The sequence below is a fragment of the Salvelinus namaycush genome, chromosome 21 (genome assembly GCF_016432855.1).
Source record: "Salvelinus namaycush isolate Seneca chromosome 21, SaNama_1.0, whole genome shotgun sequence".
In the NCBI taxonomy this organism is placed as follows: Eukaryota; Metazoa; Chordata; class Actinopteri; order Salmoniformes; family Salmonidae; genus Salvelinus; species Salvelinus namaycush.
In genome coordinates this window covers 19,026,220-19,053,526 of record NC_052327.1, presented here as the reverse complement: position 1 = coordinate 19,053,526, position 27,307 = coordinate 19,026,220, and the positions used below count along the sequence as shown (strand labels likewise).

General features: G+C 46.1%; 1 protein-coding gene across 1 annotated transcript; it reads left to right on the top strand.

Annotated features, from left to right (window-relative positions):
- On the top strand, positions 1 to 26,451 carry LOC120065802 (DENN domain-containing protein 2A-like). Its single transcript, XM_039016857.1, has 20 exons — positions 1 to 227; positions 5,202 to 5,288; positions 7,710 to 8,744; positions 11,618 to 11,742; positions 13,306 to 13,424; positions 13,646 to 13,843; positions 14,332 to 14,425; positions 14,895 to 14,945; positions 15,085 to 15,272; positions 17,179 to 17,288; positions 18,210 to 18,279; positions 18,441 to 18,518; positions 19,246 to 19,386; positions 19,645 to 19,793; positions 24,061 to 24,238; positions 24,407 to 24,448; positions 24,602 to 24,698; positions 24,846 to 25,115; positions 25,290 to 25,376; positions 25,560 to 26,451. The coding sequence occupies exons 1-20, from the start codon at positions 1 to 3 to the stop codon at positions 25,589 to 25,591; spliced, it is 3,378 nt and encodes a 1,125-aa protein (XP_038872785.1). The 3' UTR covers positions 25,592 to 26,451.
- The last annotated feature ends 856 nt before the right edge of the window (positions 26,452 to 27,307 follow it).

Below are 27,307 nucleotides of genomic sequence, written 5' to 3'. Positions count from 1 at the left end.
ATGGAGGAAGAGGGGCAGGGCGACGCGGCTGAGCAGAGGCACGCCATGCTAGGGGGAGTCCCGCTGGGCCTGGACGGGACGTGGGCAGCAGGGCGGCCCCTGTGTGTCTACTCGCTCTGGGTTCCCATGGGTCGCCTGATAGGGATGTTTACTACATCCAGTGAAGAAATGCAGAGACGTTTGGAGCTAGGGGATGATTGCAAGGGAGAGAGTGAGCAACAGAGAAAGTGAGCACGGGAGAGAGATGGTGAGCGAGAGGGAAACGGGTGATAAAATAAGAGAGAGGGGGAAGGACCGGGAGCGAAGTCCATAGGCCTGTTGCACACACAGTCGACCTGCTTGGCTGCTAGCCAGATCCCTGCTATGGAATCAGCATGGGAAAGAGGCTGGGACCCAGGACAGGCAGTGGAGGAGGGAAGAGACAGAGGAAAGAGAGGGAGAGAAAGAGAGAGACTTACTGCTGAGCTTAGATAATATTCCATTGTTCATTTGCCAAACCCTCCTTCCCTCCATACAGCCTTCACGTCTCCCCCACCCCACCCCCCTCTTCTTTCTCATGAATCTTTGTCAGACTGAAGCAGGTCAAGTCAGCATGTGAGCAGGTGAAATCCCTAGCACATAATTTGAACCGACACATTGTTTCATATCTGGCCTGGGTCCCTACAACATCCTGCAGCAGGGCTGACAACTAGCATTACCTCTGGCATACTCTGGAAGTTCCTTCAGAGTAAAAATAAATTCCTCCATCTCTCTCTCTCTCTCTCTCTCTCTCCCTCCAGCTCTCATCATATTGCTCTCCAACAGCGAGGGAAAAGGGAGGGAGAGAGTCTGCAAAGTCCGTTGTTCCGCAGAGAGCTTGCTAAATGTGAAGTGGTGCATTCAATTGAGTGCAGACGAGGTTTTAGCAATTGTTAAAGCAAACCACACCGTGTGGGGATAGACACGGCTCTATATTAGCCATACAGGGAGAGCGAGAAATTTAATCGGAGCGTCCTGAACTTAAGTTCTCTGCCGCAGTTTTGAGCAGCTCTCTCCATCTGCTGCTTTGCTACCTTTCTGAAGGACTGTAGTCCTTTCTCCTTGGGCATGAAGTAGTAATTTGAGTTTAACCACTTTGGTTAATTATCATCCTGGACAATCACTCTTTGGTGTAGCGTCCCTTCTTGCTAGCTGTGATATCTGGGGCCGCCGTGGGCGACTTGTCCTTTTTAGGTATGTGGAAATGACTGAGCGCTCCCCCATTCCGGAGGCTCCCTGAGAAGACGGGTGATGTCATGTCTTCCTGAGAAGCAGCTGTGAGGAGCGGCTTGTAGGCCTCCACAGCTCAGAGAGACCTGCAACACTATTCACAACAGCAAGACTCATCACTGACAGTACTACTGACAACACTACTGACATTCAAGACTTCACATTGACAACAGAACTGACACTGATAATACCAGGTCTAAAGCATAGGAGGCTGGTGGGAGGAGCTATAGGATGGGCTCATTGTAATGGCTGGAATGGAATTCATTGAACGGAGGCCAACATGGGGGTTCCATATGTTTGAGTTTGATACAGTTCCATGAATTACATTCCAGTCTTTACAATGAGCCTGTCCTCCTATAGCTCCTCCCACCAGCCTCCTCTGGTCTAAACTCTGACCACACCATGGACCTCAGCACTGACAACACCGACGACTACAGAGGACCTCAGCACTGACAACACCGACGACTACACCGACGACAACACAGGACCTCAGCACTGACAACACCAACGACCACGCAGGACCTCAGCACTGACAACACCAACGACCACACAGGACCTCAGCACTGACAACACCAACGACCACGCAGGACCTCAGCACTGACAACACCAACGACCACGCAGGACCTCAGCACTGACAACACCAACGACCACACAGGACCTCAGCACTGACAACACCAATGACCACACAGGACCTCAGCACTGACAACACCAACGACCACGCAGGACCTCAGCACAGGACCTCAGCACCATCACATCAAGTCATAAATGCTGATTCCGCACCAATAAACACACCACTTATACTGGTACTGACAAAATGAATTACAAATCCATGTCTAATTCGCCATGAGGTGCTGTGAGGCTAGGAATGCAGACTCTTATTTAGTCCCAGATGCCATGAAAAGCTGGAATCTGAAGTCGACAGTGGATTGTTTGTAGCTGCCCTATTGTTGTGGAATGTCATGGTGCCTCCTCTGGGCTTGCTAGTCTGTTTCCTTGACCCGGCTGTAGCTATGTCGTGAATCCTGCTTTGTTAGTGTCCTATGTAAAGCAAACCAGGGTCCTTGGGGCTCTGTCAAAGGCTTCCAGGGCCGTCAGTGTGGGGCTGCTATTGTCCACAGAGCCCAGCCCCAGCCCGGTATCAGGCTCAGTGGCGTGTTTGTGTGGGTTACAGCAGTTTGTCTACAGATCTTTGTGGAACAGGGATTTATAGCATCAACGCAGATGGTCATAGTCCCCCAGCTCCTCCATTAACACATCTTGTGCTCCTCTGCTGTTCCCTGTCTTTTTGACATGCATGCACCAGGGAATATATCACACACTCTTACAATGCTCAAACACATTTATTCCTTCCACGCACACTTGAATACATCTTGCACAAACATGCTAAAAACATGATAACTGGGACCCTACTTCCCTATATTTAAATTTGCATACCATCTTCCCTGTCTTACCATGACACTGTCCCCTTTGCAGTTTCCTACTTGGCTCACCCCTGTGTTTATGTAACTATCTGTGTCCAGACACCCAGTGACCAGCCATCTGCTGATAGGAATCTCCTGCTGTCCTGTTAGGTTTGTTATGCAACTGATGGGCCCTGATGCCCTGCTGCTGACCCTCTGGCTAAAGCTCTCGCTCTCTCACTCTCTCTCTCTCTCTCTCACACACACACACACACACACACACACACACACACACACACACACACACACACACTATGCTTTGGTCTTCTTGCTTCTTGATGACAAGGTCTGGGCATTATCAGTCAGTCCTATCTATCCTCTCTCACACATCAACAGTCCCAGACCCTTCTGAACAATGCTCATTCCCATAGTTCCTCTGCCGCAGCGTGCATCAGCTGTCACACCAATCAGATGTCAGAGAGCAAAGGTCAGTGGGGTCACATTTCCCTGTGATGTTTTTATTGGCCGGAGCAGATGGCGTCCCCTGGCCACATCATTGTGGAGGTTGTCATCTCTCCCTTCCTGGGTCAGGGTTAACGGCTGCCAGAGACAAAGAGGTGGCTAAGGCCCTATGTCTCTCTCTCGCGCTCTCTCCAATGGAGTTAGTTACCCCAGTAACGGGCTTGGTCCCAATAAAACTCCCTGGCAGCGCTGTCAGGTTTACAACTTTACTAGATACGAATTCATTGGCTGTCACATTGAGTGAAGGGGGGGATATCATATGGAGCTGCCTGCTACTGTAGTGCCAGGCTTTGTGACTCATTCGGAAACCTGGAGCATGTAATGGTCAGTCAGTTACACTCAACAATTAAGTGTTCCTCAGTTTGAGTTGTGGGACTGAGTCCACGGACACGTTCAACTGTGGAGAACGCAGTGTCGCAGTGAGGCAGTCAGCTTTCCATCACAGAACTCCTAGAACAGCACCTTGCTTTCACCCTGGGGCTCCCAAAAATGAATGACAGCTGAAAGCCTCAACCTCTTTCACTGTGTAACTTTATTCTTGTATTACAATTCATAATATCCACTTTCCTTCCCTCTTTTCTCTCTCACTCATTTGCTCTCTCCTTTCCTTCCACCCCCTCACTTTTAGTGCTCAGCTGAAAGTCATTTGGGCCTGCAGGCGAGGGCCTGACGCAAACCCCTCCTCTCCCTCTCTGGGGGGATAGCCCAGTACTTCTCCAACAGACGCCAGAAGGGGAGAGAGGGATGGAGGAGTAGAGCGAGACAGAAATAGAGACGGACAGATAAAATGCACTTGGTTACGGTAAGGGGTTTGTCAGCCAAAAGCATAATTTCTCTAGTGTCAAGTTATACTTAAACACTGAAGTGGAAAAAAATAAGCCCTGAGCTGTGCAGTTTCAAAACGCTGGGCCAACTACACAGTTGACTCCGCCAAGGAAGAGTTCAGCTAGTCAACAACTTTTATGTAATTCAGCCAAATTGGGACATTTTCTTCAATGACTTGTTCAGCTACTCTGGGGACAGCAATGTATGGCATATTGCCCGACTGGGCAGGCATTCCCTGCGTCCTGAGGGCTGGGGTGAGGGGTTGCAGCAGGGTTAGCTAATGTGTGGGGGTGGAGGGGGAGTTTGGGGACTGGGGGTGGAGGGGGAGTTTGTTGGAGTGGGCAGTGCTCAGGAAATGTTTAACGGCTCATGGATTCCCTGGAGCCCTCTAGCACATCTGGGTGAGGTCACACGCACATTCCCCCATCTGTTGGTTCTGGGAACTGCTTTGTCTAGCTATGTGTATGTGTGTGCGGGACGTGTGCGTCTGTCCAGCAGTCTGTCCGTCTGTCTGAGTAACTGCTAACAGGCGTTTGCCCAGATGCGTCCCCTGATGTTAACACCTGAGCCAAATCATGCCAGGACGCTTGACCAGCGTTTATGGGCCTGGTCGTTGAGTGCTTGTCTAGTGTGTGTCCCAATTGGCACCATATTCCCTATATAGTGCACTACTTTTGACTATGTTTTAAGCATAATAAAGTACAGAGGATAATGTCAGCTGGGGAATGGGAAGGGAGCCACGATTGATGGAGGGTAACACGGTAAACAAAATGCTTCAGCACTGCTCTTGAACACATTCCAGGTCTTCTTGGAGAGGTAGTTAGTCAGTGAAGAGGATCGATTGTGTGATCTGTTGTCAAGTGAAAAACGTTCCTCTCAAGTTGAACTGAATACTGCTTCTTTTGTGTTGGAATTTGGGGAGATTCCGCACAACCCGTGAGGTCTCTTCCTCTTTCTGCAGTTTTAATTTACATGCGTTTCAAGGCTCACAGAACTCAGATGGAGGCTTAAAACCACTAGTATATAGCATACCCGTTAGCCTGCCTGACTCTTAGTATTTACGTATATCTCTGTGTGACAGTCCAACCCTTTTGCTCCATGAGGAGAATAAGTCATCCACAAATGATCTCCTCTAACAGACCCATAGCAATCTAATTCTACTACCTGGATACTTTTGTGTCTGACTGTCTTTCTCTGTCATTCCAGGATGCCAGCTGCTAGCACAATGACTGGTGGGACGGCCCTGCTACTCTGTACCAACACTGACAACTGTGTCTACCAATCAGTCAACGGGTTTGTATTGCACTACTTCCTGTCTACATTTTACAGTCCACTCCATGGAACCCCTTAGAAATAGGCAGAGGGCAACGGTGGCAGCCAAACTGTCCCATGTGGTGCTCCCACAATGGAGGGCCAGCTGGGCAGAGGTTGCCATCTGCCAGCTGGATACTGTTACTGGTCACCCTGTTGTCACTAGTGGTGAGTAAAGCCCTATAGCCCTGTAAGCTCCCCACTGTATCTGTGGTAACATTTTAACCAACAGACCTTCCTGACATGGCAGTGTATTCAAATGCATGCCTGTGCCTTTGTAGACCCAACTACTGTTCATGATCTCTTGTTAGTGTCATGTCCTTTCTTTCCTTGTTTTGAATCCCCACCCCTCTTTGGCATGTAAAGCTATAGATTTCACAACTTGAAGAAATACCAACATACCTGGAAAAATCCCAGCAACAGATCTATTTCCCCCCCCTCATTAGACTCCTCTTCACCCACTTCAACTCGTTCCCCTTATCTCTTCCCATCTCCTCATGCTCTGTTAGCTCAGCTGGCCAGAGATGGTTGTTGTAACCCTCTTCCGGCCCCATACCGCCCCCTCCAGCCCCCACCGTTCTACTCCCTTCATCTGTGGGTGAGATAAAGCCTTCCCATAGTTCCCTGCTTTTAGCCAGGCTCTCCTTATGAAACAGGCCTTTCCCTGCTTTTAGCCAGGCTCTCTTTATGAAACAGGCCTTTCCCTGCTTTTAGCCAGGCTCTCTTTATGAAACAGGCCTTTCCCTGCTTTTAGCCAGGCTCTCCTTATGAAACAGGCCTTTCCCTGCTTTTAGCCAGGCTCTCTTTATGAAACAGGCCTTTCCCTGCTTTTAGCCAGGCTCTCCTTATGAAACAGGCCTTTCCCTGCTTTTAGCCAGGCTCTCTTTATGAAACAGGCCTTTCCCTGCTTTTAGCCAGGCTCTCCTTATGAAACAGGCCTTTCCCTGCTTTTAGCCAGGCTCTCCTTATGAAACAGGCCTTTCCCTGCTTTTAGCCAGGCTCTCTTTATGAAACAGGCCTTTCCCTGCTTTTAGCCAGGCTCTCCTTATGAAACAGGCCTTTCCCTGCTTTTAGCCAGGCTCTCTTTATGAAACAGGCCTTTCCCTGCTTTTAGCCAGGCTCTCTTTATGAAACAGGCCTTTCCCTGCTTTTAGCCAGGCTCTCCTTATGAAACAGGCCTTTCCCTGCTTTTAGCCAGGCTCTCCTTATGAAACAGGCCTTTCCCTGCTTTTAGCCAGGCTCTCTTTATGAAACAGGCCTTTCCCTGCTTTTAGCCAGGCTCTCTTTATGAAACAGGCCTTTCCCTGCTTTTAGCCAGGCTCTCCTTATGAAACAGGCCTTTCCCTGCTTTTAGCCAGGCTCTCTTTATGAAACAGGCCTTTCCCTGCTTTTAGCCAGGCTCTCTTTATGAAACAGGCCTTTCCCTGCCAAGAAGAAGAACCCTATTGATCCCCTTCTGCCTCCCCTCACTCCCTCTGTCTGTCTGTTCCTCCCACTCCCACTTTTTCTTGGCTTTGCAGTTTGACCTAGCTAGTTTTTCTCCTCCTGCTGCTTCATAAAAACTACAGCCTCAACTGAAGGGAGAGGCATACATTTTTTTAAACTTCTATTCAAAAGGCACTCACACATCTGAGGGATCTTTGTTGCAGGTGCATGGTAACAATTGATTGAGATGAGATAAAAGAAGAAACCCGCACACTGCTCTTGATAGTAATCCCTGCTCTTTATTAAGCTTTTTAAAGGTTTTTAAAACCAAGATAATTTGCATGTTTTTACCAAATACAAAATTGTTTAAGGGAGCGAAGGGAAGTTGTACTGGCCGTTTCTGTTAGGTTTCCCTCAAGATTGCTTATTTCTCCTTTTCCTATATACAATAAAGCAATGTTATCAAAAGTTGCAGCCAGAGGTTGTGTTTCCTCTGTTTTAAAACCTCAAAATTTGATGAACTGGCCTTGATCCAACATGGAGTCAGTTAGTGGGTCAGCTTTAGTTTAGAAAAGATGCACGTCTGCTCTCTGCTGCCTCTCCCCTGGCTGTGTACACTTTCATCCCCCCCAGAAATGGTTGTTGCTTGTGAACTTTGACCTCGCGTTCAAACAGTCACGACCCAGTCATCGTGCAGAAATGCATACTGAAGTTCGACAAGGGGTTGTTTTACGAGAACTCCTAATTATTTACTCCATAAAATCAAGTGCCAGTTATTTTATATCTGAAGAGCCTAGACACTTTTGGAATTTTTAAACATACTTACACAGAGATATTATGTGGATATCCAGAATTGAGCTCGATGATTAGTGCTTTGTCTACACCTGTTTTTGATTGGGTTTGGCACTGCTATCTCTAATCTGTGTGTGTGTGTGTGTGTGTGTGTGTGCGCGTGTTTGTTCCTATGCATGTGTGCAGGCTCCAGTGCTGCGGCTTGAAGGTTGGGGAGGCTCCGTCTGCAGTCCCCCAGCGGCCAGACGTGGTGTGTGGGGACAGGGACACCTCCAAGCGGCCCTTCTCCCCCCTGGTCTCCCCTGTGGACGGGCCAGACACCACTGACACCATCCTGGCTCACAGGAGAGCCACCTCGGACCCCCAGACCACCATGGAACACAGACTGGTCGGCTGCAGTAAACTCAACAAGACCCCGGCGGGTCTGAAGACCAGCGCCAGCATCCGGGACAAGATCTCCCAATGGGAGGGAAAGAAGGAGACCCTCCCTACCGCCCCAGTGGTTGGAAGTGGCCCATGCCTGCTGACCACAGTGCACAAGGAACCAGAGGCTGTGAGAAAGAAGGAGAACTCGGAGGTCCACAGGCCGGACAGTAAGAGGTTGGTCAGCTGGGAGAGGCAGGACTTTGGGAAGGAGCATGCAGGAAAGTTGGGGGATTTATGGCCAAAGTCACCTGAGGGCCCCACTACCAAGGGGGACCGAGAGGTGATACTGGATAGAGGACCTCTCAGAGGCAGTAGTAAACCCACAGAGACAGCCAAGGAAAATAAGTCAGTTTTGACTCACATTAAGAAACTGGAGCAGGCCATGAAAGAGGGTCCCACCAAACCCTCCTTGGTGTTGCCTGGGAACTATTTCTGCCCTCCATCCGAGGAGCCAGAGGAGGCAGAGAGGAGGGGGAACGAGCCCATATTTGGAACACTGGACGTTATGGGGTCAAGGCCTGTGGGGTCATCGCGGCAGCGGAGGTCAGGTGACCCTGAGAATGTGTACACTGAGCCTGGCGCTGCCAGTCCCTCCATCAACCCCTTACCTAAACCCCAGCGCACCTTCCAGCACCACACCCCTCCCAGCACCCCAGCCTCAGGACTGAGCATGGGCAAGGGGAGACGTGACCTGCCCCCTCTGCCCTCCATCCCCCCACCTCCCCTACCCACCTGCCCCCCGCCAGCAGTCTGCCGGAGACAATGGGTAGACCGAACCCGAGACAGCAGTAACAGGTAAGAGACAGAGATCAGACGGAAATGAAATGAGACAATATGGGAGGAAATACAGCACCCTCCGATTCAGATACAGATTCATTCATTGCCACACCTTAGATTGGCGGTGTTGTCTTTCGGTACAGCAGTCTTTCCCTGTACATGTTTTACCCTAACCGCATACTTAATCCAGTGCAGCGTCTCATTCTGCACATCTGCACTGAATCAGAGGGGGCGATGTCATTCTGCTCATCATAGCATTCTAGAGGGTGAGGTCATTGGTTGGAGCTGTGGAATGTATACATGGAACATGAACCTTGCCAAGAGACTCCTGGCAGGAAACAATAACATGTTGCACTGTGTTTTTGTGGTTGATTGGTCCTTGGAATATCAAGGGCTTATGGTGGAGTCATTTTATAGCCCTTACGTGGCATTGATTTACTTTTCATATTCACTGATGAAGTGTGAGGCTATAAAGAGACGACGTTCATCCAAGGCTTCTAAAAGCACAGTACGTGTTTTCAAGTATAGAACTAAAGAAACCCCCTGTCTGGACTCAAGCGTTTGCATGTTTCTATTGTTGACTTCTTTAGTAGACTGCATTCTCGTAAGACCTAGTCTGACTGTGTAACGTTCCATACCAAATATGGAGGTTTCACACAGCTGAGGTCTGTTTCCAAACTCTTTGTGAAGTCGGCCCAAGTTTCAGCCCAGCTAGCACTTAACCCTTTGACACATGCCAACAAACGGGTGCGATCATTCTACAGTGGTCCCTGCAGCGTACGCTCAAACCGGTGTGATTAGAACGTCCAGTTTCGATTGAAACAACCGTCAGCGTTTGAGCTGTCCACACACCTTTTTTTCCCCACAAACATTTGGCACAAACACAGTCCTAACAAAGTTATCCCCTGATTTTGACCAGTTTATTTTTTGGATGCAATGTCCAGACATGCTGTCGATACTTCTGTGAATAACACAATCATCCAAACCTGAAAATGTAGGCTACATTAGTCCTAGCGCTAAATGAGGAAAGATTGACATTGACAAGCGGTCATATTTATCCAACTCTCTGCTGACAGAAACCACAATATTAATTAGCTAATAGCAATCACTATTTACAATTCATTGCATCACAGGTGAGCTCACCATTGGTCATAATAATTGAGTAAAACACTTTCTAGAAATCAAAAGTAATCCGACGATGGATAGTTTGTGCGCGCCACCATGTTTCTTTTTTCGCGTCAACCAAAGAAGAGGAGTTTGGTCTGTTTGTAGACACACCCCATTTCAACATGCATACTGCATTCATTCACTTCCCTTCGTTCACTTCTGGAAGTTTATTCAAAAGATGAGTGAACCATTCCTTCACTTCATTTTGTAACGTCTTTGATCTGACAGACATTTATGTGAAGCACAGAATGTATTGTATAATGTCAACAAACATGGCACCACACATAGCTGGCAAATAGCTTAGCATTAGATCATTATAATCAGTACAACTTTGCAAACTTTCACGCCCCCCCCCCCCCCCCCCCCCAACCACATTGTGAAATTGCACTTTTGTCCCCCTCAGTTTTATAATTGGAATATGATACAAAACGAGGCAACGGTGTGCTTTAGGACCATGCGGACGCCTCCGAGTGGTCGGGTAGGCTGTTTGGAGTGTTTAACTTTAAAACAATAATAATAATATCCAGTCAGATATGTATATGACCCCACTTCTAAAACCAACGTTGAGCCCCTGGAAATGACAACACGATATACAGAAAATAATGCAGTTAGTTTGATTGGACACGTGTGCATTCCTAAGTATTTGTAAGGAAAGCAACAATGAAGCCAATATGAGCGCCAGCCAGAAAATGTGCCAGGGGGAAAAAGTTTGCTCCTCACTGACGCCGTGCCACAAAAAACAATGCAATTGCATGATTAATGCCTAAGCAAATTACTTTCCATGTGTCCTATCTGTGCTTGGAGTTCAAAAGTTAAACTAAGCTAGCAGTGTTATTTAGTCTTATTGAAACATTCAGTGAAAGTTTAAGGAAGTTATTCAAAAACTTAATGTATTTCCTTTAAATATCTTTCTAAACAATTACAGCATTTAGCGGCTAAGAACGTTTATTTTATTACCTTCAAATATCCTATAATTTCTGTTCTCAGAACCTTAACCTCCCAGGAAAACTTTCAGGGAACCATAGTAAAATCTTCTCCGAACCTCCCTGCAACCTAAAAATGTACATTTCCAGAACAAGTGTTCTCAGAACGTTTTTTTTTTTTAAACTTCCGATTTACTGGTCAGGAAACTTATGGCTTCGTTTCCAGAACCAATCGGGAACCAAATACATGTTTCCACAACTTCCAAAGAAACAAATGTGCAAGCTGGGAGAGTGTGCCCCACTGGGGCACTGGTGAAAAATAGTGCGCTATATATGGAATAGGGTGAGGCTGTCCAAAATGGCAGTCTTTTGTGGGTTTTACAGAACAATAGTCCTATTGGAAGAGATACTGTCTGTTTCCCACTGCGCCAGACTGTTTGGCAGCAGTGGTGCACACACAGAGATGGGCATTCAGAGCTGGCCAAGAGGAGTATCTGTCAATCTGCCTACACACACACACGCGTGCGCGCACGAACACACCACACACACACACACACACACACACACCTTTACCATCTGGAGGGCTATAGAGATAGGTAGTTCTAGACTGAAATGTCTTTCTCTGCTTCCTTTACCTAGGTCCCAGAGGTAGAGAGAGAGCATATGCAAACAGTTCATCTTGAATCTTCACCACCAGCCAATACTGTCAAGTCAGATTATTTGTGTTCCTTACCTTAAATCCACTACTTCCACTACCAATATGTTTCTCCCACCTGGCTGATCCGTGTGTCTGTCCTACAGGAAGTCCTATGAGTTTGAGGATCTGCTGCAGTCATCAGAGAGCAGCAGGGTGGACTGGTACGCTCAGTCCCGACTGGGCCTCACACGTACTTTATCAGAGGAAAATGTCTACGAGGATATCCTAGGTAACGCACCTTCTTCCTGGTCCTAAGTATATGTTCCAAACATGGGCTTGATGGCTCAGTTGGTTGGAGCTGTGTTGGTTGGTTTGCAACATCAGAATTTCTGCATGGACCACATATACAGAGTATGTTCTTATACTGTACGTTCCTAACACTGGATAGTGGAAGTGTTTAAGGGTTGACTCGTGTCATGGGCCCTTCTGCTCAGGGACAACTCAATGCCACAGAGTTCAGGGGCATGTTCAGTAGGGTACACTGTAGCATAACTCAGTGGAAAACAAAGCTGTTTTCTTATTGGACAAGTTCTGTTTCAATGAATTTAAAAAGCATTTGTTACTTACTGAACACAACCCATGTGTTACTAAGGTTTTCTTTTGTGCTTTTTAATTAAGAGTCATGCTGCTTCGGTATTGTTATTAGTAACAATGTGGTTCTCTTACCTACGTTTCTACGTTCTGTCTACTGTGTTGAACTAACCCCACCTCCAGCCTGTTTAATATCATGTTGGTGTAATGGAGTTTTGTGCGGTCTTAAAATGTGTGTGTGTGGGGGGGGGGGTGCATATTTGTGGCTTAGTCCCCTGGTGCATTTTTGGCAACATTCTCCATGGTTTCTATGGTTTTCATGAGTATTGGTCGTTACATCTAGGGTATATTCAGGTCCGTGCTTTAGAGCTTAACCATGACAATCAAATGGTGTATTTTATTGCATTTGGGTGCTGCCTATACTTAGTCTGTATTTTCTTAGTGTCTAAGTGGAGTACTTAGAGTGATTTCTAAGACATGGTCTACCGAACCCCCAGCCCCCCATGGGTCAAGTAACTCATGGCTCACACTGTAGGAGCAGCTTTAAGTGCCTATGGGAGGAAGAGCTGGAGTTGGAGCTACAGAGAGGGAGACAAAGGCGGGACAGCAGACTGTTATAACTGGGTATGAGTGTCTCCACCATTAACCCCCCCCCCCCAACGCTAAACACAACCAACTTGAGCTTGCTCTTTCAAATTGACAAAGCAGCAACCATCACTAGAAAAATCTCTATCACAGACCGTAGTAGGCCTATAATCATATAGAGATGTTTGCCAGTGAAATGTGAAAACCAGTACTCTAGCTGATCCCTTGTTTTTCTGAGGAGAGGAGGGGGAAGAACTGTCTGTCCCGGTCTGACGTCCCCCTCTAACAGGTCCATCTGGTAGATGGATCGACGAGGGAGAAGAGACCGGCCCCGGCTCTGGAAAATGGGCCTCACTGTCCCTGCCTCTCTCTCTCTTATCTGCGCTCACAGCAATGGTTGGAGTTACTGGTGCTGTAGTGTAAACTGCATCTGTGCTAGAGCGGACAGTTTATCTTGGTGAAATATGAGCTTGGTTGCAAGCAAGCACTGCTGCTGGCAGGTCTGTACACACACACATCTGGAGCAAAAATATTGGAAACGCAACCAAAACATACCGGCAATGAATTAGAGCACTCGTTTGGGTAGATTGCCGTCCAATTAGAAACGTAGGACATTAGAACCGTGGTTCGATAGCATGTTGCTGAGTTTTTATGTGGAGGTCTGTATCCTTTGCAGACCCTCCGTCAAAGGAGAACCCTTACGAAGATATAGAGTTGAAGAGAAGTTGCCCTGGAAACAAGCGCTCTTTACCCATCTCCTCTCCCTCATCCCTTGTCCCCGACACACCGGCCAAGGTACATAATGTAGAATGAATTGTCCCTGATAGTAATGTGCATTGTGCTTCTAGTGAATGTGACCATAGTGATCAACTGCTTGTAGTGATCAGATTGTGAACTAATCAAAAGCAATAGAGGCCCACTATACAATTTCAGGAAAACAAAAACAAAAAAAACATTGATACACGTCTCGGCCTCCCCCCCTCTTCCTCCCCTTCCTCTATTCTGTCTCCCTCCAGCTCTTCTCAAAGCCAGGTTTCTTCAGGCAGAACTCAGAACGCCGCAGCTTCAAGCTCCTGGACCTGCGTAAGACCAACCGGGACACCGGCATCTCCTCGCCCTCCCGCATCAGCCCCCCCTCCACCCCCAGCAGCCCTGACGACACTCCCAGTCTCTCAGGAGACCCCTACAACCGCAGGCGCAGAAAGATTCCCAAGGTAAATGGGGGGCCTACCAGACTCCTAACCTCCCCCTATCCTCAGTAAATTACAGGCACAGTCTACTGCTTTGGGGTGCCTGGTGCACTCATGCGCCCCAGTCTAGTGCCAAGGCATGGCCTGCCTCATGCAGTTGTCTGGGAATAACTTAGACAGGACAGAGACCGTTAAGAGGATGTACCTAGACAGAACAGTTAAAGATTTATTTTGACAATATATTTCCATGGAGAGAGAATGTCTCCCAACAAGTGTTGTGTCCAACAAGTCTCAGAATAGTACTGTGTGGTTGCTGCCGGTCTGGCTGCCAGTCTGTTAATGCCTCTGCCAATAATACTGTCGTAATTGCCTTTTTTGGCAAGGTAATGACCAAGGAGCTGGCTAATAAAGCAGAAATAGACAGGCACTCAGGTTAACCTATGTAGTGAGAGGGTGGTTCTGGGAAGTTACGATGGAGGATTCTTGTGTTGTGCTACTTCTCCTCCCTACAGATGGTGCTGAAGATCAACGGCATCTTCGAGTTGAGGAGAGGGAAGAAACGCATGAAGAGGGTGTCTCAGTCTACGGAGTCCGGCTCAGGGAGAGGTGAGGCTGGGGTAGACCTGCCAGGAACACACCGAGGGGGAGGGGCTCAAGCTGCTTAAAGGCTTACCCCTACACTACACCTCTACCCCCTTACAACTCTACCCCACTATTCCCCTAGCCCCCTACCCCCTTCTCAATTACCCCCTAGCCGTTTGTTTCACAGCTGCTTTTGCTACACAGTTTGGACAACACTGCCTCATATCTCCATAAAAGCAACAACACTCCTCCATATTTGTCCACTTAGCTTTATGGGTATGTTTACATTTTTGGGTCAGTTGCATTTGACCCATTTTTCAGACGAGTGTTTTGTTGTTGCTTAATCAAACACAAATGTGGAAAGAGTTTGTTATTGTGAATGAGTACTATGCCATATGTGGAAATGTTCTGCCTCAAATGTTATTTCACATTATTTACAATGTGGTGGTCACATTCACTCATTATTCTGTTACTTTGTTTCTCTTTGATGCAGTGACTGATGACAACAGTGAGTCTGAGAGTGACACAGAGGAAAAATTGAAAGGTGAGGACATCCTCAAGACTATCTGTGTGAGCGTGTGTGCGTGTACTGAAATGTATAGTGCTCTCTCCTTTCTAGAGGGGGAATGATTGGATGAAATCTGCCATTCCTTTGGATTAAGTGTATTTTAATGATGTGTCAGCTCACAGCCAGCGTCTGTCGTCGGTGCAGTCCATGTTGAGGCAGACGGGGCGGTTCCGGACCCTGGAAAGGGGCCTGATGGACCTACAGGAGAGGAAGCTGTTTGAGTACTTTATAGTGGTGGCACTACAGAATACCAAGGCTGGAGCTCCTTATCTACCAGAGGTCACTCAGCAGTTCCCCCTCAAGGTAGTCCGAGCTGACAGCTAGTCCCCAACCAACTGGAGAGTTCATGTGTTTATCTTATAAGTGACTTTAAAAAAAAAATGACTACACCTACAGTATGTGTGTGTGTGTGTGTGTGTGTGTGTGTGTGTGTGTGTGTTATCAGACATACAGTACCAGATGAGTTTGGAGACACCTACTCATTCAAGGTTTTTCTTTATTTTTACTATTTCTACATTGTAGAATAATAGTGAAGACATCAAAACTATGAAATACCACATATGGAATCATGTAGTAACCAAAGTGTTAAACAAATCAAAATATATTTTATATTCTTCAAAGTAGCCACCCTTTACCTTGATGACAGCTTTGCACACTCTTGGCATTCTCTCAACCAGCTTCACCTGGAATGCTTTTCCAACAGTCTTGAAGGAGTTTCCACATATGCCACTTTTCCTTCACTCTGTGGTCCAACTCATCCCAAACCATCTCAATTGGGCTGAGGTCAGGTGATTGTGGAGGCCAGGTCATCTGATGCAGCACTCATCACTCTCCTTCTTGGTCAAATAGCCCTTACACAGCCTGGAGGTGTGTTGGGTCATTGTCCTGTTGAAAAACAATTATAGTCCCACTAAGCGCAAACCAGATGGGATGGCGTATCACTGCAGAATGCTGTGATAGCCATGCTGGTTAAGTGTGCCTTGAATTCTAAATAAATCACTGACCGTATCACCAGCAAAGCCCCATCACACTTCCTCCTCCGTGCTTCACGGAGGAGAACCACACATGCAGAGATCATCCGTTCACCTACTCTGCGTCTCACAAAGACACGGCTGTTGGAACCATAAATCTCAATTTCCACCGGTCTAATGTCCATTGCTTCTTATTGGTGTTCTTTAGTGTTTTCTTTGCAGCAATTCGACCATGAAGGCCTGATTTCATGCAGTCTCCTCTGATGAGATGTGTCTGTTACTTGAACTCTGTAAAGTGTTTATTTGGGCTGCAATTTCTGAGGCTGGTAACTCTAATGAACTTATCCTCTGCAGCAGAGGTAACTCTGGGTCTTCCTTTCCTGTGGCAGTCCTCATGAGACAGTTTCCTCATAGAGCTTGGTTTTTGCGACTGCAATTAAACTTTCAAAGTCCTTTATTTTCCGCATTGACTGACCTTCATGTCTTAAAGTAATGATGGACTGTTGTTTCTCTTTGCTTATTTCAGCTGTTCTTGCCATAATATGGAGTTGGTCTTTTACCAAATAGGGCTCTCTTCTGTATACCACCTCTACCTTGTCAACACAAATGGTTGGCTCAAACGCATTAATAAGGAAAGACATTCTACAAATTAACAATTTAACGAAGCACACCTGTTAATTGTGACGCATTCCAAGTGACTACCTCATGAAGCTGGTTGAGAGAATGCCAAGAGGGTGCAAAGCTGTCAAGACAAAGAGTGGCTACTGAAGAATCTCAAATATAAAATATATTTTGATTTAACATTTAAGTCATTACATTTAAGTCATTTTAGCAGACGCTCTTATCCAGAGCGACTTACAAATTGGACAAGTCAGTTAAGAACAAATTCTTATTTACAATGACGGCCTAAGGAACAGTGGGTTAACTGCCTTGTTCAGGGGCAGAACGACAGATTTGTACCTTGTCAGCTCGGGGATTTGAACTTGCAACCTTTCAGTTACTAGACCAACGCTCTAACCACTAGGCTACGGCAGGGTACATTTAACACTTTCTTGGGGTTACTACGTGTTATTTTATAGTTATTAGTTAGTTATATAGTTATAGTTTTATAGTTATTTTATAGTTTTGATGTCTACAATGTAGAAAACAGTTAAAAAATAAAGAAACCCTTGAATGAGTAGGCGTCAACTTTTGACTGGTACCATAGCATTGAAGCTAACCTGTTTATTCTCTGTCAGCTGGAGAGGAGCTTCAAGTTCATGCGGGAAACAGAAGACCAACTGAAGGTCATTCCTCAGTTCTGTTTTCCTGATGCTAAGGACTGGGCCCCCGTTGACAACTTCCCCAGGTCAGGCTGCTCACACACACATGCACCCCCCCACCCCACCCCATATAGGAGGTGTTGACAAATGATGAATGGGAGGCTAGTGAGCTGTTAATAAAGTGCTTTAGGTATTATGAAACAACCTGTCACTTCTTCCTGACACACATTGCCCAATAGTACCTAGACCAGGTAAATCTCACAAGCACTACTTTGTTTCCAAAGGTGACAGTGTTTCTGGTGGGAGACAGGTAATAATTACCCTTTACTAAATGTTTTATGGGTACCGGCTATTGGAATGTTAGCTCAAGCAAACCGAGGTTGCATCCCAAATGGGATCCTTATCCCTATTTGGTGCACTACTTTTGACCAGGTTCGAAAGGGCTCTGGTTAAAAATAGTGCACTTTATAGCGAACAGGGTGCCATTTGGGATGCAATCAGAGCCCCATTACACACACCTGCAGGGCAGAGACGTTGAGCTGGCTGACACGGTTCCTGTCAGAGAGCCAGGGTTGGTCAATGCACACCTGTCAGACAGACTGGAGCTGTCTTTGTGTGGGTTATGCAGAGTAAGTCTGCCCTGAGGGGAGGACTGGAGAACAAAGTAGGGGGTTATTGGTTTTACTGATATCAAGAAATGACCAGGGTGGTTTGATTTTTCCTTAAAACAGCAGCGAACTATCCTAGACGTTCTTAAAGTTGATAAGATAACTTTAAAATGGGTGGTGCACAGACAGTGAACCATTTTTTTTCAACTTTCTTTCCAAATCACGTAAATAAGAGGTACGTTTTTCGAAGTTGGCTGGCTAATCTGAGGTTGTTTTGTGAAATACAGACAGGAGTTTGAGTGCTCTATTTTCAACACACAACTCACTCAATTTCTTAACAGTTTTATTGCTCCTACATATGAATAGTTTCCAACCTGTGTGAATTATCTTATTTTCCAGTGAAACGTTCTCCTTCGTCCTGACTGGTGAGGACGGGAGCAGACGGTTCGGATACTGTCGTCGTTTACTGGTAAGCTACTCAAATGGCTACTTTTGTTATTTTCACCTCATCCACTTCCATGTGTGTGTCACTGACCTGAGTGTTGATAGTGATTGGAAATCCCTGTGTTGATTTGAATTCAAAATGGAGGGCCCTATCATTCACTGCACTGTCCTGCTCTGGGTCCACAGCCCAGTGGTAAAAGCCGGAGGCTGCCAGAAGTCTACTGCATCGTCAGCAGGCTGGGCTGTTTCGACCTCTTCTCTAAGGTACAGTATACTATACACATAGTGCCTGGAGTTTTTCCTGGTCAGGTCACATGTTCAGGCCAAAATCCCGGGCCTTCAATTCAGTATGGCCACCCACAGTGAGAGGAACTGGAGCCCACATGTACCCACAGAGCCCCTCCCTCTCCCTGTTTGTAACTTTCCCACCGCAGCTTTTCAAGCTGCAGCCCTGGCTCCAGTACACAAAGACACATGTGAACCCCAGCTGATGTGGTTACCACAGTGGAATATTGGCATAGGCTCCCCTGTAATGAGCCACTGATTTATGTGTCAGCCTAGATGCATGTATGTTATGTGAGTGTGCAGTTGCCCGTGCTGCTTACGTATATTTCAGTGTATACAATATATTATAAACTGGGTGGTTCGAGCCCTGAATGCTGATTGGCTGAAAGTTGTGGTATATCAGACCGTATACCGTGGGTATGACACAACATGTATTTTTACTGCTCTAATTACGTTGGTAACCAGTTCATAATAGCAATAAGGCACCTCTGGGGTTTGTGGTATATGGTCAATATACCACGGCTAAGGTATGTGTCCTAGCATTACTTAAATGTGTTGTAGTGCATTTATATCTATAAGCTTCAGTTTAGTGTACTGTTAAGTGTACTTTCTATACCATATTTAATTGCGTAAGTTAATGTGCTTTAGGGTAAAGAATAGTGTACTTCCTACTCCATTGTGAATGTGTGTGCTGTCTTCCCCCTAGATCCTGGATGAGGTAGAAAAGAGGAGGGCCATCTCTCCAGCCCTGGTGCAGCCCTTCATGAGGGGCATCATGGAGGCTCCCTTCCCCGCCCTGGGGAGAACCATCACTGTGAAGAACTTCCTGCCTGGCTCAGGCACTGAGGTGAGGGGGAATAAACGTTACAGAGTAGGGGTGGCTAGAGTCGATTCCACCACTGGCCATAGGAGGCGGCCTTCGCTTTACTGAAAACGTCATTGACTTGAGGTGTTTATCTTGTACGTTATAAACGTTGGATGTGTGTACACTGTGCTGTATGCAAGTGTGTTTTGTGACGTTAGTAGCCTGTGTGTTGTGTGTCTATGTAAATACATCTCTTTCTCGCTCTCTCCCCCTCTCTCTCTCGTTCTCCATCTTTCTCAGGTGATAGAGCTGTGTCGTCCGTCTGACTCTCGTCTGGAGCATGTGGACTTTGAATGTCTGTTCTCCTCTCTGTCGCTGCGTCTGCTCCTCAGAGTCTTCGCCTCTCTGCTGCTGGAGCGCAGGATCATCTTCACTGCTGACAAACTCAGGTGGGACACTACTGTGTGCTCTATAGCCACTAGTGATGGGGGGATCTATACAGTTACTTTGACTCCAAGTATCGATTTGTCATAGTTTTCTTTTGTTGCTAGGTAGCGTTAGCTAGCGCTAGTCGGCTGTACCTGTGGCAAAACGCAGCTATTTTTCATCCTATAGCTTGTTCTCCAAGGTTTTTTCAGCATTTTCCCCCCCATGACTGATCAAAACGAATTTCCTCATGTTCTCTTTTGTCTCTCTACTGCAGACTTATACAGAGCAATATGTTTGGAACATCGAAATAAAATTGCAGTACTGAATCGCAATACATATAGAATCGTGAGAACCTCCATACATATTGTATCGGCACCTAAGTATCATGATAATATCGTATTGTGTGAGGTCCCTAGAAATTCCTAGCCCAAGTGGCCGCGTCCCAAAACAAGCCCTAGCCTCTATTCGGCCTAGTCTAGTAACTAGGAGCTAAGGTTAGAGGTTGTTTATGGACTGGCTAATGGGTACCTGTGTTGCTCAGTGTCAGATTCAGAAAACGTTAATGTCCTCAGAGGCAATTCATCTTGCAGCAGTCATAAAACATATCACATCTAAAAATGTAAAATAAATAGCAAAGATATTTACAAGCAAATAGGCAGGGTAAGTGCAGTTTCATAGTGCATGTGCTAAGTATAATTAGTCCAACATTTTAAGTTGCAGAATTGCATTTGGAATAAAAGAGTACTTGGCCCCATTTTTATTTTGTTAAAAAAAAAAAAAAATTAGCCTTAGGTAGTCTGTACCTGTGGCCAGAAGGAAGGAGCTGGAATTCAGGGTGGAGTGGATGGGAATTGTCCACCGCTATTATATTTGCCTTATGGAGGGCTCTGCCCAGGTAGAGAGATGACTGGTCTTGCTGTTGCTGCCCCATGATTTTTCCACAAGTCCTGACTATCTTGCCCAACCTATTTTTCTGTGGCACCTTGATATTCCCAAACCAGCAGGTCAAGCAGTAGGACAGAATGCTTTCAATGAATGATTTATAAAAGAGAACCATGAAGGTTAGATCAACATTAAAGTGCAGTTTCCATAGGATATAGTCTGTTGGCCTTCAAAATAGCGTCAGTACACTGATCCCAGGACAGCTTATTGTCAATGACCAACCAAAGGTATTTGTACTCCTCCGCTATTTCAATGGGCTCACCTTTTATCAGTGATGGTGTGTGCATGGTAGTGTTCCTTCGAAAGTCAATCACCATGTCCTTTTGTTTTTGATGTATTTAATATTACATGGATGACTCCGACCAGACAGTAAAATCATTCAGACGGTCTGTGCTCGGTTTCATCCCCTTCAAGAAGACTGACCAAAGCAGTATCGTCAGCATATTTGATCAGGTGGCACCCTGGGAACCGGCTCCGGCAGCTGTCTGTATACAGTATGTATAGTACTCCAAATTGGAGGGGGTCAAGAAGGTGTCTGGTGGTGGTTTATGTATGCCTTGACGATCTTTTCAAGAGATTTAATCAAGAGAGGTAAGAGCGACAGGTCTGTAATCATTTGATGCAGATGGATGGGAGGTTTATGGAACAGGTACAACAATAGATTTTTTCCATAGTGATGGAATTTCCAATGTATCCAGGAACTGCTGAAAGAGAGCAGAAGATACCACTCAGCTGAGTGGAACAGTGTTTCAAGACACGACCACTTACATTATCAGGCCCCGGGCTCTTTCGTGCTCCAGTGCTTTTGAATACTCATTGTATGACTTCCTCATCGATGACAATCACGCTCTCTGTTGCCATGACATCCTCCTCCAGACAGGCCAGGGGAGCGGGGACGCCCCCTGTTTCAAAGCGAGTGAAGAACTTCAGTTCATTGGCTGTAGAGGGCACACCCTCTCATCCAGGCAGGGATCGATACGTTGCCTCGCTTTGAAAGGGACGTTTGCCCAACCGGGCAGACGGAGAGTCTCCCTGTAACATTATCTGTTGCACCTTATCCTTGTACTGGCATCTTGCCTTTTTTATCTCTTCGTTCACCTCTCTCTACCTCTTCGAGTGGATTCCCGGAGGCAAACACTTGTTTCTTCTTGTTAAGCACCACTTTCAATTCTTTGGTCACCCGTGGTACGCTAAGAAATATCTTACATATTTTTTGGGGGGATCGCCAAATAAACACAATTCAATATAGTCAGATATTACGTTAGTCAACTCGTTCAGGTCAGCTGGTGATTCTTCAAATCCACTAAATGAGGTCCAGTCAAAGCATCCCTGCAATTGATCACTACTGTCATTGTCCCACACCTGTGTTTGTTTTTCCACCGCCTTCCCCCTTTTGACTAACTGTCTATAAGTTGCTCGTAGAAAAAAGTGTTATGATCTGATCCACCCAGTGGAGGTCTGGCAAAGGATGAATACACTTTCCGACCGAGCCGTAAAACAAATCAATGATCTTATTTTTCCTTGTTAGACAAGTCACATACTGGGTGAAAGTACTCAGTGTGTTGAGAGCGCAGCTATTGAAATCCCCCATGATGAATTTGGGCGCATCAGGGGAAATCGCATCAAGCTTTTGAGTGAGGTTTGAAATGTTGTCCGCTGCATTGACACGGTTTGCTCTTGGATAGATAGCTTCTCTGCCCATACAAGTGATGGTGAATCCGTCAGGGGTGACTTCAGTCGGGCACCGCCTCCGACAGCCAAGTTTCAGAGGCCATCACACAGGCCTCCCTGTATTCATATAGATACCGAGCAGGGTAGTTGGAAGCGGAATCTTTGTTTTGTTCCTCCTCAACCTCTGCCGCACACCTCCTTTTCCTCCTTCACCGGGTTGTTTTGTCTCACCATCTCTGCAGGTATGTCCCCTTTGATCCATTCTCCCGAACGTGCGTTATTACATTGTAAAAGAGCTATAGCGGATGTGTGGTGCCCGCCGACTTTCTCAGAAGTTCGCATGCTGTTTCAGGTACCAGCTAAATTAATCAAAGTAGGAGAATAATCCACTGTATGCACGTCATGTCGCTCTACCGTAGCCTAATCAGTAATCCGATGCAACATAAAACACTAATACACTACTATAGACAAAGCAACAAAAACGGACGAGTTTAAACGACGGACAAACGCTGCAGGGCACCACTGCGCAGCGTCCTCCTGCCCATCCTCAAATAAGCCTCACGCTTTCAGTCACCATAGTCTTTTGAGTACATACTGCAGCTACGGATCAGTACAATTTAGTACTTATCTAGCTACCTTTTTTGTTATACTGTATGAGTAAACCGACTTGAGACCAGTGAGATTAGGTGAAAGGCAGAGGAGAGGGAACAGGATGTGACAGACACACCAGACAGACAGACAGACAGACAGATGGCTCCTGGAATAGAGACAGAGAAAGAGTGTTAAGGAAGGAATGCTGTTGTGTTATACAGTTGTCTAGGGAACAATCATTTCTCTCTGGAAATATGTCATGGAAGCCAGATACAGGGTTGGTGTAGAAGTGAAAGCGTTAAGACTGCTGTGTGCAACCGATTTGACGCACTAGCATCCACTATTCACCTGCTATTGACGGGTGCCTTGAGATGGACTATAAAGCATTTCCAGGGTCTTTCTTGGATGTGCATTTCCCTGTCACTTAGGTGCTGTTGACATAGGCAGCTCAATTCTGACCTTTTGCCCAATTATTGGCAATAGTTGATCTGCTTGATCAAAAGCCTAATTAGTGGGAAAAGATCTGAATTGGGCTACCTGTGTAAACTCCGCATCATTAAATGCTTCTGAAAACCCAGCAGGAAAAGCTTGTGAATCCACAATAGATTGTTGTTCCACTGTGACATTTTTCTACTGTTGCATTGAAATGAGTGGAAACTTGGCCTCACAATCACTGATTTTTGTTTTTGACTTAATTAAATGAAAACAGACATGCACATTGGAGGCATTAAGTTAACAGCGCTGGGTTAGTTCATTCACTCCCGCAATATATATTGTAGTGTTAAATCACGCCCCCTAAAGATTCATGAACAAGTCCTCAAAAAGCCATGCTTTACAAAGTGCAATGTTCAGTTTTATGTTCTAAAGCAGGTCTTGATAATAGCTGAAGAATCTGCTACTACCACCTTGTGGTGAAAAATAGAACTGCATTGAATACAGTACAAAGCACACTGACTTATATTACGTGGCTATGTGTAGGCTGCCACTACAGTCATATTTTTGCCGGTAGGTTTTTAATTAATGTTAACAACTTGTTCAGTTCTGGCAGTTGACATCCTATTCTCTCCCTCCCTCTCGCTGCAGTACTCTGTCTCAGTGCTGCCATGCGATGGTGGCTCTACTCTACCCGTTCACCTGGCAGCACACCTACATCCCTGTGCTGCCCCCTTCCATGCTGGACATAGTATGTACCCCCACCCCCTTCATCGTGGGTCTGCTATCCAGCTCCCTGCCCAGCCTCAAAGAGCTGCCCATCGAGGAGGTGAGACCAGGACCCTGAGCCCAGCCCACTGTGTGTGTGTGTGTGTGTGTGTGTGTGAACCCCTAACCTCATCCCTTTCCTCAATAAACAATGATCTCTGTGAGTCTACTCTGAGAAAGAGCTGAGGCTGCCACACTGTGCGGAAATGACATCCGGCTCTCTCCTCAGGTCCTGGTGGTTGATCTCGGCAACAGCTGCTTCCTGAGACAGGTATACATCCCTAACAACGGTACCCATAGTAACAGACAAACAACATACTGTATGTCTCTTACATAATTGGCTACACCCATAGATGTAGCTGCAGCTCTCTGCTCATGGGACACAGTCGTCATTTCCTCTCACACCTCGGTCTTTCCTCTCCAGCTGGATGACGAGGACTCCATTCTGCCTCACAAGTTGCAGGCTGCTCTGGAACACGTTCTGGACAAGAGGAAGGAACTGGCCAGTGAGATGCCCACCGGTGAGTCAGTGCTACTATATTAACACCTCTCGCAGAAAAGTCATGTTGTGACTGATACTGGCTTGACGAAGGTCTATGCGACTGTTGACATATGTTAATTACCATATGCCTACTCATGACCGCCATGTTGAATCTGTCTCTCTCCAGACTCGAGCTCCCTCAGCACGGTGGTGTCGGAGACCTTTGTGCGTTTCTTCGTGGAGATGGTGGGCCACTACCCTCTCTTCATGGGCGGGGGGGATCGAGAGGACGAGTCTGGAGCCCCCTCCTCGCCCACCCCGTTCTGCTTCCAGCGCGAGGCCTTCCGCAAGGCCGTCACTTCCAAGAGTCTGAAGAGGTTCCTGGAGGTCTTCATGGAGACCCAGATGTTCGCTGGGTTTGTGGCAGAGAGGGAGCAGCGCAGGCAGGGTCTAAGAGGTGTGGAGAAGGGTAGTAGAGCGTTTGAATTTTGTTAGTGCCTGGTTGTGGGCACTCCCATAAGATACGTCTGCTTTTCGAGTCTGTATGCCTGTCTGAAATGCATAATTATGAGAATGTTGCATACTTGTCTAATAGTTTTGTGTGTTCTCGTCTTTCTGTCTGTCTGTCCAGGTTTGTTTGAGGTGAGGTCACAAGATTACCTGGACTCTCTACCAGGGAGCGAACATCGTGGGGTCAACAAGTTCCTCAAAGGTCTAGGTGAGGCCCAAATCCTCTCCCATACACCCTATCCACTCTAGTACCTACATACATCATATATCAAGTCACTCTGAATAATAGGCGTTACATTCGTGAAACTACACTCCTCCTCCATGTTTGAAAAGGTTGTCACTCACGCCAAAGTTATTTTGATCCGGTTCTGTTGTCTGTTTTTATTTTCAGGAAATAAGATGAAATTCCTGTCCAAGAAATGATGCCTCGGGAGGGGACTCCATGAGAGGGAGCATGTTCAAAAGAGGCAGAGAACAAAACACTTTGTCTAAGGACCCAAACTCCCTGTGGATAGCATGAAGAAGGGGACTGTGTGTCCACAAGCTTATGGAGACATTCTGGGCAAAGACCGAACACTCCTGGCAATATTTGGACTGAACATGAAGGACTTTGGAGGGTGTTGGGGTTTAGCAATCGGACCAGAAACATTCATATTGTCGCGGCCCCAAAGACACAGACCCATCAAGGAACGTCGTTCTCCTTTGAGGTCTTATCATTCCCGAGTGTGTCTCTGTTGCAGCTGAGAGCTTACTTTTGTAAAGCTGTCGGCCTTTATAGTGTACATTGATGTACTGTATAGCACAGTCCATTTCCATTCCTAGAGTTGGGATAGAATGACTCCACCCACAAACCTGAAAGACTCCACTGTTGCTGGGTGGGCCAAAAGACCATTCCATTTTGTACAGTACCGTTTAAACATTCCACATATTTCTATTGACTACAACTTCTATGTTAACAGGAGGCTTAAGTTAATTTATACTGTGTACTTTTTAGAATAACTTTTGCTTCTATTTTCCCTCCTTCAAATGAAAGCAAAAGAATATCCTGCAGTTTTGTGATGGGCTTTATGTAGTCTGTATGGAGGAGGGGTTGTAGACCACTGGGTTACTATTGAGGGAATATACCACTGTGACAGAGTGAACTATGGATTGGAATGGGTGTAAGCCAAAAAAGAGAAATGATCAGAAAATCATACCTTGGAGAAGGCAAAGTAGGCCTACAACAAATCAATATGTAATTGTAAAACACCACTAGTTTTGCCTTAAACCTGATTTGAAAATGTTATGAAACAATTAAAGTTATTTTTAATTAAGAAATACAAGGATGTGGGCCTCATTCATGCCTGATTGCTATTGCTGAGGAACTAACAGCTATTACAACGTTATAAACTGATTAGTAAATCACACATATTATCACTCATAAAGGGTTATTGACTTGATGTCACGAAACAAAAGGACAGTATTGTACAATTGAGCCCTTAATTTAAGTCATTTTCTACATTATCCACTGGAGGGCTCTCGCTATTACACATTTCATTCAGTACATACGCTCCAGTTGTTCAGAGTCCACTCTACCAGTGCTCAATTTATTATGGTTTCCTTAAAGATGAATAGCACAATCGATTTTCTTCGTTTGCTATAAATAAATGACCATTGATACCGAACGAAAAATCATCATTATGAACGAAATATATCAACATATGTTGCCAAAGGACATTACAAGTTTTTTTAAATTGTATAGTTAGCCTAATATAGTAATTTATATTATCAAATGTATTACTTAAAGTGCCCTATAAACAATATTTGTTTAATCTTCATTGTAGGGTTATTTCACAACAAATGATTAGAATAGGGCTGATAAGGTTTCGCAATAGCTTTGTCCCTTTGTGTGTTTGTCCCTCTGTAAAGAGGCAATGACTATCCCCGACCTCTGTTTTTCTTTGTGATTTCCTTTTTCCCCTTACCAAGGCTGGCTTTTCCTTTTCGGTGCGCCGTCCCCTCGAATCCCCCTCCCTCATTACGTGTTGACCGGTCGGTCCTGCCTCCCTATTTCCCCTCGTCTTTTTCGCTCCCTTCCAGGCTTCATGTCATACCACAGCTAATTCCTGACATTCCAGCCCTCTTCGCGCTTCAGACTCA